Raw genomic sequence first — 13,885 nt, 5'->3', positions numbered from 1 at the left:
CACAGGCAAAGCTCCTTCAACCTCCTTTGGGCTAGCGTCTTCCCTTCTTGTTCGTTTCCTGCTTCGTTCCCTTTTCCTTCTCCCTCTTCTCATCTTGCTCCTTCTTCTTGTTCTTTTTCTGCTTCGTTTCCTTTTCCTTTTCCTTTTCCTTTTCCTTTTCCTTTTCCTTTTCCTTTTCCTTTTCCTTTTCCTTTTCCTTTTCCTTTTCCTTCTCCCTCTCCTCCTTCTTCTCTTTCCTCATTCTCTTTTCATTCAATCGGCGTTTCTCCCGCCTGCGTTCCGCTTCTCCTTCCGATTCATTCTGGCGTTTCGCTCTATCATCCCTATTGCGTTGGTCCAATCGAGCTCTCTTCTCGTCTGGCGTTAGGTTGGCACGATAGGTCTTGTCGTAGTCACTTTGCTCTTTATTCCTCAATTTGCGCTTCTTTTCATCCTTGGGCGTTGGAGGGGGCTTCGATCCTCCTGCTGCTTTGCGCTTCTTAGGATTACTTTCACCTTTTAGTTCCTTTTGCGCTTGCGACACTTTATCCGGCTTTTTGGGCTGCATCTCCTCCTCTGTGGCGCCCCTCTCACCCTTGAATGTTGCTACATCCTCAAGTGTGCCTAGATCCTCATCTGCTGATTGGTCATCATCTGTTATTTCGAGCGAAAGATCGTCATCTTCATCTGATTCTAGCACTAGTCCAGTAGGCCTTCGACTGGGTTTATCAGATGTTCTTCTATCTTCATCTGTCGATCCAAATTGGTCAATATCTTCATCCGGTTCTAGCAGTGGTCCAGGCCCTCTTCGACCAAGTGCTCTAGGTGGTGTAAACCCTTTGTCTACATTAGCATTAATCATGAACGTAATGAAATTGGTGTAGAATACCTTGTTGGCGATCGAGAAATCCTGTATGTGTTTCACTGTACATCATAGGCAAGGTCTCTGTCTCTTGAGTGAGTTGAAAATGGCTACAAGGAGCGTCGTAAGTAAAAGAGACTCACGGGATTCGAGCTGTGGATTGTCAGGAGCTGTTAAAGCATTGGAAGGTCCGATTGTGGATGTAGCAAGCCTCGTATTCAAGTCCTCGAGCCTTAGATCTTGTTCACAAGCTTTGCAATATAGAGGATGACCTTCGTCGAAGTCTGGCTCTTCGATTTCCACCGTCTCCCAGCCCTCACAATGCCCTTTTAAGCGGCTACTTTTCCTTGCGTCACATAGGTGCGGCACGCGATTATCGCAGCCCCTACGTCTGCATGTAGAGTAACGGCACATGAGAGGCTTCCCCTTTTCCTGAATAGATTTGAAGTCGTAAAGTCTCGAGCCAGCAAAGATTGCGAAGTCAAAGTCCAATCTTCAAGAGTAGAAAGCAGTGAGGGATGAGAAGAAATCAGAGGAATAACCCCCTATATATAATTGGTCAAGGTGACAAGAGCGTTTGGCCATTCAAGATAGAAATGCGTTGGTAGGCCTGAGGCTGTTTCATAGTTTCTCTACGCCAGCTGCTTTCTTCCAAGTATTGATTGGCCTTGAAGGGCCACGTGAACCTTCATGTCGTTGCTGGGGCCTCTCAATGCGGGGCGATGCCTATCTGGTAGCCAAAGAAGATAGAAATTGACAAACTCCATCAGGATTGTGAAGAGTGGGGTACGTAGATTCGTGTTGAGGAAGGCTTTGCCATTTGACCAGGGTCCAATGGTTGTAGTCAGATACGTTTGCCATTCAATACTCCTGACATTCGTCGGAAACAATGAGGATCGACGAGTTTAGAGAACTCCAGAGTTCGCAATGTCGCACAAGATGATGCATTAGTGGTCACAACACAGTGGGGCATTATGTAGGTCATGTTTTAGAAATAGCGCATTCAATGAAACGATAAGTCTTGATTTATTGAGTCTCAACAACGAATATGGCCAAAACAGGCACGAATGAGGTCTTGAGAAGAGCGCAATACCTGAACAAACACAATCATGTCACATGTTTCAAGGAGTAAGGGTGGATGAAACTGATTTCAGCAAAGGAAAAGAAATTGATCCTCAAGGTCATGGAGATCCGACGCTAAAGTATCCTTTGCACAAGCCCAACATACATGATCGGAGAAGACCATCAGATGCAGCTGCTTCTGAACGCAGAAAGCGGCAAGAGCTAATCTGGCTAGCCAGTTGCCTTTTGCTCGGATGATTGCAGAATTTGGGGGCAGGTCTAGGACCTCGAACCAGTTGTCGAGCGATATTAGCTCTCCAAATATTGAAGAGTCTAGTCTTTGCTCATCGTCGTGTGTGCACTTGCTGGGGAGAAAGTGCAATTCGGGGTGGCGCAGGATTACATTATCGGGATAAACGGGAAGTTGAATATCTTGAATGACCTTCAGCAGATCAATGTCGGCGACCTTCTTGCCTCCTTCACAAGCCGATATTACTGCCTCCAGAAAGAAAAATTCTTTATCCCGAGCTCCGGAAATCTGCGTGTCCAGAGGTCGCTCGTAGCCAGTCAGCCAGAGATGGAGCGAGGTGGCTGTGAACTTGTTTTCGTATTTGCCGTCGAAAACATTGGTGTTTACAAATTTCAGGTCTTCAGGGTCAAGTTCTGGGCTGTCTAAATGTTGGCTTGACGTGAGAAATCCTAGACCAGGTTTGCCCACATTCCCAATAACGTGGCGAAGGCGGTGAAGGGGATAATGGTGACATGGATCTTGGAATATTCCCTCAATTGCATATATCGAGTTCCCTGAAGAGATGGCGAATACGGAACGAAGCTTATCCGGCTCAAGATCTAGGTGGCCTGTCTCAAACGAGCTGACACACGCAATCGCAATTTCTCTCTGGAGCGGTCGTTAGCGTACGGTGAGACTCCATTGTGTTCAAACCGCATTCTCGGCGTGCTGAGATGCGTGTGCCCAGAGAAAGGGCTTGGGATAGGGCGATAACATAAGAATTGGCTACTGACTTTCATTTTGAACTGGTTGCTGCAAAGGGCTCTTGACCAGAAGAACGAATGCAAGCCTTTCCAAGACTTAATTTCAAGTTCAGCGTTAGGCATGACCTCATAGATTTCAGCTGCCCCAGCGAGTGCTTCAAGGGAGTTGAAATAGTCGTTATAGCGCTTATCGTTACACGTGCGCAGGTTCCGTAGGTACGTGTGTAGCCATTTCGAGTCGAAGCAGCCAACTTGTAATTGTTCAACGACCTTTTCGGTTGGGAATGAAAGATCATATTTGACAGGCAGCTGATCCTGATAGTTGTTTGACATAGGTATAAAGACAGCCGACGTGGCAGGATCGCCAAACATGCAGACATAGTTTTGATTGTCAAAGACGTGGGCGAGCTGACCAAGTCGCCAGCCTTTGAGCATCTTGGCCTCGTCCCGCTCGTTGATACTTTGGCGGGCAAAAGGATGCAAATCATCCAGAGCTAGTGGTGGAAGTGGGGATTTTGGAGATTCCCACCGGAAGATTGGGGCCGGCGAGTCAGCATCGTCAACCGAAGAATTGTAAAGAAAACCGCACAGCTCGCCAGCTCCGACAATGATTTCTATCGAGCGCCTTATCGACGAGTCTGTTGTATTCGACGATCGATTACCAAATAGCTTATCTTCATACACGACATTTGCGGACGCGTCAGTGCCTAGAACATGGGTTGAAATGTGGTAATCGTATGGCATCTTCTCATGGCCTTCGAAAAAGTCACGTAGGAGTATCCAACGACGGTGGAAAGCTTTTGTTGAGTGTCTGAGATACTGAGGGGCAACGCTGGCGTACTCTGTTGTCTGAAGGTCTTGTCGGACTGTACGGATAATCGCAGACTCCATGTCATCTTGAGTCATCATGGTTGCTGAGATTTTCCTCAAGGCCCGAACCTGTTCCTCAGTGTTCATTTGTGGAAGATAAAAGGCTGGATCACTCAGACCAAAACATGGAAGAGGGTGCTTCCCTTTGTTTGCAACCCAGTGAGGACGTCGTCGGCCAAGATTAATGTAGTAATCGGTGGCTTTGCGGGCGCTTTCTGGCAATGAAAGATAATCCTGTGACTCTTCTGCGAAAAGGTGTAACCAATTAGTAGGCATGTCGTAACTTTTGGTGCATTCGTTGCGCAAAGCGACTATGCATTCGGCCAGATTGATTGCCTTTGAGCCTTTGAGGTGCCACTCACTGGCTAGACTTCCCATTGCAATCTGCAGAAGCTGGCGAAATGAGACACGAGAAGAACTTGAATGAAGCGTACGCTGACAGAGAAGAGGGTTCCCGTAATACCGGAGATGGGCTAAGGGCATTGACCAAGTAATCCCTGGTGGGCCACTGATAGATCCCTCATGTAATCCAACGGTAAGAAGGCCCCCTCGGGGAACAAGATAATCATTTTGGCGTATGTCGGATTGTGGGGCGCCGTCAGCCACGACATACATATCTGGATATAGATGCCTAGGTCCTAGTCAACATACTTCTTTTGGGAAGAGCTAACTTGTAAGGCCTAATCAGGCATAGTGAGTCGACCACACCCGAGTAAATGATCAGGTTTGTGCTTCTCACGCCCCGCCCACGTCTACAAGGCGAGGGAAACCACGGAATTGACAGCAAGTAGCTATAAAAGTGGGCTTACCATGCATTCAGCGCCATGAGCGCCTCGCCACTAGGATCGGTTTGCGCTACACCGGAGGCTAAATTCTCCATCATAATCAATGACTTGGTCCACACGTCCATGATGCTATCATAGAACGTAGGCTTCCCAGGGACACGAAAATCCAGATTGTCAATAATTAGCTGCAGTTGTTTCTGCTGAGCCTCTTTTGCTAGATCGGCGACTTGGCACCACTGATAGCGAATAACTTAGTACTGAGCCTCAGATTTGATTGCGGTAGCATACTAGGATTAGCATGATCTACTTACTGATCTTGCGCTAGCATCCCACTCAGCCAACTTCTCTCGTGGGATGTCAATCTTGGACGAAGTTAGGAGGTTGATATGAAATTGTTCCTGCTCGAGCCTTTGCCGCAGGATTGCTTGTCTAGCGGCAACAAGTTGACTCCAAATAGTGATAGCTTCTGGAGGGGACCATATTCTGGCAAGCAGACATGCAAGGAGATGAGCCTCAATAGCGCCTCTGCCAGATGTTGCTGCAGCCCAAATAGAAGTTCCGTCGGCGCCGACGTAGTCGGCTAAAGGTCCAGTAAGTTCTGTCCCAAGGGGCTGAAGCTTAGGACATCGGACAATGTCTGACGCCCTACGGCCATACGCTTCTTTCAGGTTAGGAATCCTTGGTAGGTCGTCTGCAAACAATGCTCCCAATTGACGAGCGGTAATATGAGCTTTGCCGTCCTCAGCATCGAGTTTACGCTTCCTAGAAAGATGCTGACCAAGGGCTTGGTATTCTGGTGGAGGATCCATCTTGATTATAGAGAAGTCGAAGCTCACGTTGGCAAGAGCCAGCGTTGTCTCCTGAGCTCCACTAAACAAAGCTGTCGTCAATCTACTGATTGAAGCCATTTTCGTTCAGACACTCGCGTGCAATATTCAATTTCACTCGATTGAACTTGAAGAGCTGAAAAACGAGATCGTCTTCTCCCCATAAAGAGTTCTTTGCGTCTTGACGCATTGACATCGGAAGATTTCTGTCTAAGGCTGAGACGTAGAGAGCCTCGTCCCTCCTGCATGAAAGTCGAATTGTGGGGACAGCTTATGGCGCATCCCACAATTTCAAGCGCGCCATCCGGCGAGGGTGGGGACGCATTGCCATCCTCTTGTAGCAAATCGGATTTGTAGAATATGGTGTAGCTTAATTGAGGTCAAGAAAGCAGCAAAGTCTGTCCATGGATACTTGTGTATGAAGTGCCCTCCATCCCCTTGCTTACGGTGTGGAGAACGAAGCACGACTGAACCAAAGGAATATTCTGGAGTTCGATAGGACTTTGGTGCTAGTACTGTAGTGACTGTGAGCCTTGATAGGTCCCCTGCATGGCGTTGGCTGCACCATCAAAGTTTGGAAATGTCAGGCCTCTGGCTTCCAATTTTCCCCTATTGCCGCTGCCGCCGGCTCGGAAGATCTTCCATGCCGGAATGACGTCACATGGCGATTGTTTGCGCTGCCTCGGCCTTTGGCAAAGGAGCTTACATATTATTCTCCAAACCCGTTTGATGTTGAGGTCCCACTTACTCATCGCATCAGCCGCAAAAAGTCTTGTTCGATCTCCAAGCATTTTCAGTTCCGCCTCATTCAGTCGAAATACAACCCAATCGAGTCTACGATATCAGCGTAGTATGGCATCAGCGACATCTTTCTACGATTTCAAACCCAAAGATAGTACGAAGTGCTAGAAGCTAGATCTTAGCTTCATACACTGACTATATCTCTAGAGAAGGGCACACCCTACGATCTCTCCACCCTCAACAACAAAGTCGTCCTTATAGTCAACACAGCCTCGAAATGTGGCTTCACGCCACAGTTTGAAGGCCTAGAGAAGCTCTACAAGAAGGTTGGCAAAGAGGGGGACTTCAAAGATCAATTCGTCATACTGGGATTTCCATGCAACCAGTTCATGAGCCAAGATCCAGTACGTCGTCCTCCAATGCTTCCCTCCAAGTCCTCTCTCGGTTGAACACCACACTAATACAACCTTTACAGGGCGATAACGACACCATTCAATCCTTCTGCCTGACCAACTACGGCGTGTCCTTCCCTGTCCTCGGAAAGACCGACGTGAACGGTGACAACGCTGAACCTCTATTCGAGTGGCTGAAGTCCGAAAAACCAGGCATAATGGGTTTGAAGAGGGTGAAGTGGAACTTTGAGAAATGGCTTGTTGGAAGAGACGGAAAGGTAAAGGGGCGATGGAGCAGTAGCACAAAGCCCGAGAGTCTCGAGGGCGATATCGTGAAGGCCTTGAAGGAAGGTGGGAAGAGCGAATTGTAGGATGTACATTGGTGGGCTTAAAACTGTAGGGCGTCGTGGCTAGGAGCTCTTTGTCAAGGTTGAGAGACGATTTTATGATGTCATTTGCATGAGACTGGGTTGCGCGGCGTTGCAAAGCTTATAGACACACTACCGGGCAAAGAGATGCCATCTTTGCTTATTTTCCTCCGTTCTTTTCTCTTACTGGAAGCACGACAGCTGAGTATCTGCACCTCAAAGAACATCTGATGATAGATTAGTTCCTCAAAAATGCCGAAAGCAATCATGAGCGAGCCATTGAATGTCTGACTGGTGACTTGCTGCAAGACAGTTGCACTTTCCATTCACAAGAGAAAAGCCTGTTGCAAAACCAAGCGTACTTTGTTCGGGCATCTTAATAAGCGGGCTAAAGGCCCAACTCGATCGCCTTTAGAAAGAGATTAGCCAGCTCGGCCACGGTTTAGTAGACTGGCTGTGGTTCAGGCAGAGCTCCCAGCTGAGCCAGGTAAGGCGTCCATTTCGAGCGGCAACAGGAATGCTGGCTGATCCGTCTAGATCTTAGATCAATCGATCCGCACTGAAGTCAATACCCTGAAAAGACGTGGCTCAGAACGACGAACATCTGAACTAGGTTGTCTGCACACCGACAGACTCTTTCTGGACCTGTCTGTTATCTTATGACGTTGGGAATCTTCGTAAGGATTATATTTTTTCCCCCTGCTTAAGGGTTTTCAATAATTCTAAACAAGTCTTAAGATCAGGAATTGAGACTCAACGCTGAAAGTGGTAGGGGTTACAGTACCAGCCGAAGCTGCGCCGTCGAATGTTTCAAAGCACCGGGTTGAGACCCGTTTTGTTTATTCTGTTCTGGACATAATTTGATTTTTGGTTTTCTTTTCTGTACATTATTTCTCCTTTTTGGTTTTATAGATAATTTGCCAAATCACCTAAATGGATGTCTAGGCAACACTTGCCTTTAATTCAAATCCTCCGCCTTTGGATTCTTTCTTTCTGCGATCATCCTCCATGGTCAAAAATACATCAAGTCACTCAATAAACGACTTGCGTTAGTCTCGTCTTCTGACGACGAACATGCGAGTCTCGAGGGTTCAAATATTGGTCCACTCTGTCGGTGGCCGACGTAATGTCTTTTAGTCTACGACAACACTTCTATGCGAAGTATAGTTGGTCTGTGCCGACGTCTCTGTAAGATCTGTCGTAAAATAATCGACGGCGAATCTTGTATAATCGGCAGCGTCTCCTCGTGAGGCGTTGATCGGAAAAGATGGCACAATCTAACACATGGTGTTATACCAACCAGAGAAAATATCTCGCCTGATATAGCAGTCTCTGATGGTTCATACTTCCTCATTGAATGCCAGGAGGAGGACAGAAGCTTACGAGGTTATTGATACCTCCGAAGATGAGGCTTTGGAGACAGACTTGTGTGACTGGTACCTATTGCAGTAAAAGAAATACTAGCCTACGCGATATGCAAACCCTATACATCATAACAGGGTTCAAGTGAAGGCCAGGACACCCAGCAGAGACTTCCCCATCGACCTTGAACAATGGGCCTAGCAAGATTGGGGATAGCCATCAAGCAGCAGGAGTCCAGCTTGATCTAGCGAGAAGCATATTCGAATTGACACTAGAAGCTTCGGCCTTGTGGGCAACAAGGTTGGAAAACAAGGTCAAGTAGCAAGTGCTCAGCTTGATCTAGCTGGGATTTAATCAACGTTCAACCTTAAGATTAGACAATAGAATCAACCTTGGAAGGGCAAAAGCAAATGCGTGCTGTGAATCATGTTGGCTAGCTTACACTGGCAGTTTGAGAAGGCAGATTCGACAGGACAGGAAGTTCTTGAGCTTTGAGTGATCTTTACAAATATATATATAACATTAAGAATATGTTAGTCATCAGAGACCTTGCTTCCAAAATCTTCGTCCCCACAGTCCTTTCGGTTCATTTTCTGCGTGGCCTTTGCTCCACCTTCGCCACCGGGGTGCCTAGGAGCCGCTTACAATTAGACAGGATTTATGGCCTTTGCGACGTAGACGTTTTGCCCATTGTGCCGCCGTCCTCTTCGGGGAGGATACTTCATATCGTTACTTCTTGGCTCTTGATGTCCTAGCCTTGTGCACGGAAGCCGTGACCTACCTGACCTGCACTTCGTGCCTCATGATGCGTGCTTCGTAACTCGTTGCCCTGACCGGACCCTGTTTGACCAGTCGCTCAGGGACGAAGACTCATTTGTCCACTTTCTCTCGTCCATCTCGTCGGTCTCATTTGGCCAGTGCCTCAAGGAAGGAATGGAAGACCAACATTTCATTCCATTGTGAGCGTTAAGGCAGCTCGTCTCTTCATAAGTCAGATTTTTGCCGCATCGCTCCAAATTGTTGCTGCCCGAGTGAACTCACATAATGCAACAAGTCTTCGAGTTTTGAGGCGGTAGTACTGATGAGATATAACTCTTTGAGGTATTCAGCTAGTGTAGATTATAGTCAATTTGGTTTTTTCAGCTGGACCTAAAGACAGGAAAGGTGCTAGCATTTGCCACCTACGCACATTGAAGGAAGAAAATGCGTTTCATACACTGGATTGCACCTCCAAAAGGTAGTTTCCTCTTCTAGACTCTGTAGAGACACAAAATGGTGGGGATACCTATCTCTTGGAGCTGCACAGTCAAAATGTGCCCATGGTGATTTCATAAGACGTATATTGCATACATCGCAGTAGTGGCAAGTGTTGTTCCATTAGTGCCAGGCAAATCTGCTTGACACTACATTTCCCACTCAATTTGATTTTTTCTCTTCATTTCAGGCTTCGATCTTTCAGATCATTTGTCGGAATTTAATCAGCTCTGAAATTTGTTGTGAGCTCAGGAGTTGTTTAACAACCCGGACACAGTCCATCCATAAGGACCGATAGTCACTGGGAGTACCCACGTGATTCTACAGACTCGTCATGATGTCAAAATCATGTCATAAATCTGACGTTCGGCTCAATGCTGCCGTCATTCAAACAAACTTCATATGTGCTAAAGCCTCTGTACGTGCTGGCAAGCTCGGGATTACTCCTGATCATAACCACAGCGGGGCTTCGCTCGCAGACCTTCCAGCAGAAATGCTGGAAGAAATTATGATGTACTTTGATCCTGATGATTTCTCTGATTGGGAGTGCCTTAGCAAGCTGCGTATGACTAATCATCAACTAGAGATGCGCACTCGGCCTCATGTTTTCAAGAGCATTCCATTGTGGTTGAGTTCGGAGAGCCTGCAAACCCTCGACAATATCTCCACGTCGGCGCACATCGCTCCGCACGTGCGTAAACTTTTGGTCGGGCCAACAGAGTTTCCTCGAGTACGTGAACAGAGGGAAAGTTATGACTGGGATCTACATTCTGTCATTCACACTCGGCATCCAGAATGGAAAAAGGATAAAGTAAATGAAGAGAAAGCACGCTATGACTCTGAGTGTCATAAATTGTACAGTGAGCAAACTCAATTAGCACAAGAGGGTTGTGAGGGAACACTCTTCTCTGCTTTGAAGCGACTACCTAACCTCGAGACGGTGGAGGTCAGGCTTGACAACGAATTCATCGGATCAAAAGAGATCTATCGCAAGTTGTTGAGCATCTACTCAAGCAGCTACCACAGGCCATACGAGCACAGCTGTGACTTGATCCTCCCTTCATTACTTCACAGCTTGACGCGAGCCTCTTCACAGCTGAGAGCATTGAAATTGACACGGCATAACAAAAGTCTTGCAGACGCTAAAGAGGGCAGCCGCACAACCGATGTACATCTGGATACGAGTCACTTCGATACTAAGCTCAGCGAAGATGCCATTTCCAACAGCTCCAGCCACAAGGACCATAGCGTCACGAAACTTTTGCAGAATTTGGAGGAATTTGAAATATTCCATTTCAGTGACTTTCTCCCGATAAGAGAATATACGACCTTCGATGCGCTGAGTGAAGCTCTCATGGATATGCCTTTACTAAGTAGGCTTACCCTGCGAGGGCTTGAATGGTGCAATCATCTGTTGTACGATGATGATCTTGAAGACACTTCATCACTGCTACGAGAGTGTCATTTCGCCCATTTAACACACTTCGAGATTGGTGAGGTATCTGACCGACACAAGTCATTGCAGATGTTCTTGATCAGCCACAACAGGACACTCACGGTTATCAGGCTAGTCAACACAAAGATATGGAAAGGAAACTTAGAAGAGCCGGTGGATATTAGGCATAAAGCCCTCCGCAGGGTCAGGGAATCTTCGACTTTCGATAATTTGAAGATCTTTGAGATAAGGGAAGAAAAGGATTATATGGAAGAGTCACCTCTCACGTTGGATGCCACAGAATACATGCGACGCAAGGAAGATCTCAGTCCGCTTGACGAGCCCTGGGGGCTGGAAGTACTGTCGAAGCAGAAAAAAGCGAAGGAGAGAGAGTTGCAAGCTGCACAAGAAGCAGCATTCTTATCTTCTGATGAAGATGGATGAATGAGTAGTGCGGATGAACACGAACGCCTTGACCATACGCAGCCGAGCAACATCTCTTCAGAAATAGTGATTCCTGGAACCTTACGCAAATTGAAACACTAGGTTGGGAACGCAGTCGTCTTTCTCCATAAATTATTACAGCTTCGTGAAATAGATCTGTATTTCAGCTACGATGCCCTGAAGCTTGAGTAGACATGACTGAGTTTGCATTGCTTGGCGGCGTACACAGCAATGAGAACGGATGTTCCTGCACAGCAGAATCCATGTCCAATATTCGTGGAGAAAGGCTGTCCTTTAAGGACATGTTCGCGGGTCAAGATTATGGTAACAGCAACGGATATATTGGTGACTAGCGACTTGGAGTTATCATTGCAAATGGTGATTCAGGTTTATGACAACGACACGGCGTGATTCCCAGTAGCTCATGGTCCAGAATTATGATAGCAGTAAGACGCATCGTAGTGACTAGCGAACCGACTTTATCATAGTAGCAAGATATCTATCCATGACTGACATTTCACGTTTACGATGGCAGCGAAGGTGCATCAATGACTATATTTTACTTTGTCTACAGCATCAGAGCTTCTGTAAAGTCTTCAGAAAGTCTATAGATAGCACTTTGACAAGGAAGTGAAACGGTGACTAAGGGGAGATTGGACGTCCTACATGACTCAGGTCTCTTGTCCCACTAACATCTTCCCTAATGCTGAAGAGACACATGCTGTGTCTGCAGATGTCTAGCGACATTCAAAGACAGATTCGGAATCATCTGGCCCCAGGGCAAACTGCCACCTTTCAATCTTTGCTATGAATATCCCCTCATCACCATTGACCAAAGACTATTATCCTCATCATCGACAGGATTTTGCGATACTTTGTGTAGCAGCCATGGAGCAATCTCCCTCGAACTGCTTGTTTCGGGGCAATCAGTAATCGAGCATTCGACGACTTGGAAGCTCTGTAGTGATCCGAATTTGCAGGATCGTCGGATAGCGTCAAGTGTTTTGATCCGAAATCCGCCATTAAGTTTCAGAAATCGAATCTTCACAAGTCTGACGACTTCGAGTGTGCTGTTGTTCATGGTGATGAAGTCGAGAATCCTCCCTGTGCGATCTTCTTGTTCACCAATTTCGAAGTGAGTCAAAGGGGGAAAATGATGTGAGGGCAGCATGTCTGACACATCTGGGTCATCGTAACTTGAGATTGAGTATCTGAGATGCCGGAGCCTCAGCTTCCTCAGTTGCGGCATCTCCATTAGAACATGGCCGATTGATCTGCATCGACCGGAATAGTCGTAATCACCCTCTTCTCTAGGAAATCTTTCGATTTCTAGTTCCTCTAGAGTCCGTAAGTTGATTTCGATGCGAGGGTTTTGGAAGCCGAATATGTATTCCATCGTGCACATTGTAAAACTTTCTTCGTCAATGTGTACGGGGAGGGCCGTCGTCTGTTGATCTTTCCCCTCACATGGATATTTAACCACCGCGGTATAGCGGTCCTTCTCTATCAATTCACCGAAATTTGTCAATTTTACTACCTTGAGCCGGCGGGGTGAAAACGACAAGGAGCGGAATATTAGATTCATGGCAAAGGGGCGATATGACATGCAAGTCGAAGCAAGGAATGAATAATCCTCGCATTCAACGTGGTCATGAATCTCCTGTGAACCGATGAATTTATTGTCCGATCTGACTTCCAGAGATTCGAGATAGGGTAAATGGTCAAAGATGTAATCCAAGTACCGAGAGCGACATCGATGTCTCATATTGCATTGATCTTCGGCAAATCGATCATTTGCGAGATGAAATTCGTCTTTCTTAGCAGTTGCAACGTCGAGACTCATGCCAGGATATCCATGCCAGGATATCTTTGTGCAATCTTCGAGACATCCAACCATGACTCATGCTGTTCATATTTGAGACCTTTATCATTATAATACATCAGTGCGACCATTACCTTGCGAACATGTTTCGCAAGGTTGTGATTTTTTGACAGTTCCTTGACACGGTACAAACTTAAGGGACCGATCCAAAGAGGAATGCTGTAGAAAACGCGATATGTTGTGCGATCTGCCATTTCTTTGCTAGTCTTTCGCAGATGACTGATGCATTTCCAATCTTCATAGTTATCCTCATCAAAACGAGCAAGGATCAAATGAAAGACTTCGTTCGGTAACGTGTCAAGCGAAGCCTTCTTTATTGAAGGCATTGAAGGTTGTTCAAGAGACTTCTTTATGTCAAATCGACCAGGCGATACCTCAAGTGTAGCAGGAACAATTGCATGGGGGCCGCTGAGGATTGGTTGCGACAGTAAGGATCCGCCTTCAACAGGGAGGGATGTGCCAGTCTCAGGCTTTGCAGCCGATGTTGACATGGTTTGATTATTCGAAACAGACGAATCTGTGATCGACAATTTGCTTCTTCACGAGAAGAAACGAGACTTGCTTTCTCCCGAAGAATTGAAAGCGAGATGAAGGTTACTAGTAATTCGCTGAGCTCCATTCTGCAGCAA

At 46.7% G+C, this 13,885-nt stretch overlaps 5 protein-coding genes across 5 annotated transcripts; 2 read left to right on the top strand and 3 right to left on the bottom strand.

Annotated features, from left to right (window-relative positions):
* Positions 1-31: 31 nt before the first annotated feature.
* KY384_008146 (uncharacterized protein) lies at positions 32-5,459 on the bottom strand (the record flags this gene model as incomplete). Its single annotated transcript, XM_044816635.1, has 6 exons — positions 32-903; positions 985-994; positions 2,070-2,801; positions 2,927-4,397; positions 4,576-4,787; positions 4,863-5,459. The coding sequence occupies 6 exons, from the start codon at positions 5,457-5,459 to the stop codon at positions 32-34; spliced, it is 3,894 nt and encodes a 1,297-aa protein (XP_044666000.1).
* A 771-nt stretch (positions 5,460-6,230) lies between these two features.
* KY384_008145 (uncharacterized protein) lies at positions 6,231-6,882 on the top strand (the record flags this gene model as incomplete). Its single annotated transcript, XM_044816634.1, has 3 exons — positions 6,231-6,273; positions 6,327-6,523; positions 6,595-6,882. 3 exons carry the CDS (start codon positions 6,231-6,233, stop codon positions 6,880-6,882), a joined length of 528 nt encoding a protein of 175 aa, XP_044665999.1.
* Positions 6,883-9,832: 2,950 nt separating this feature from the next.
* KY384_008144 (uncharacterized protein) lies at positions 9,833-11,374 on the top strand (the record flags this gene model as incomplete). Its single annotated transcript, XM_044816633.1, has 1 exon — positions 9,833-11,374. One exon carries the CDS (start codon positions 9,833-9,835, stop codon positions 11,372-11,374), a length of 1,542 nt encoding a protein of 513 aa, XP_044665998.1.
* Positions 11,375-12,179: 805 nt separating this feature from the next.
* On the bottom strand, positions 12,180-12,959 carry KY384_008143 (uncharacterized protein; the record flags this gene model as incomplete). The annotated part of the gene is made up of 1 exon (XM_044816632.1): positions 12,180-12,959. The coding sequence occupies one exon, from the start codon at positions 12,957-12,959 to the stop codon at positions 12,180-12,182; it is 780 nt and encodes a 259-aa protein (XP_044665997.1).
* A 254-nt stretch (positions 12,960-13,213) lies between these two features.
* KY384_008142 (uncharacterized protein) lies at positions 13,214-13,747 on the bottom strand (the record flags this gene model as incomplete). Its single annotated transcript, XM_044816631.1, has 1 exon — positions 13,214-13,747. One exon carries the CDS (start codon positions 13,745-13,747, stop codon positions 13,214-13,216), a length of 534 nt encoding a protein of 177 aa, XP_044665996.1.
* Positions 13,748-13,885: the final 138 nt, after the last annotated feature.

This window comes from Bacidia gigantensis (assembly GCF_019456465.1).
Source record: "Bacidia gigantensis strain McMullin 20006 chromosome Unknown contig_295, whole genome shotgun sequence".
NCBI classification, from domain to species: domain Eukaryota; kingdom Fungi; phylum Ascomycota; class Lecanoromycetes; order Lecanorales; family Ramalinaceae; genus Bacidia; species Bacidia gigantensis.
The sequence above is the reverse complement of the archived record's forward strand: the minus strand, read 5'-3'. Positions and strand labels throughout refer to the sequence as shown.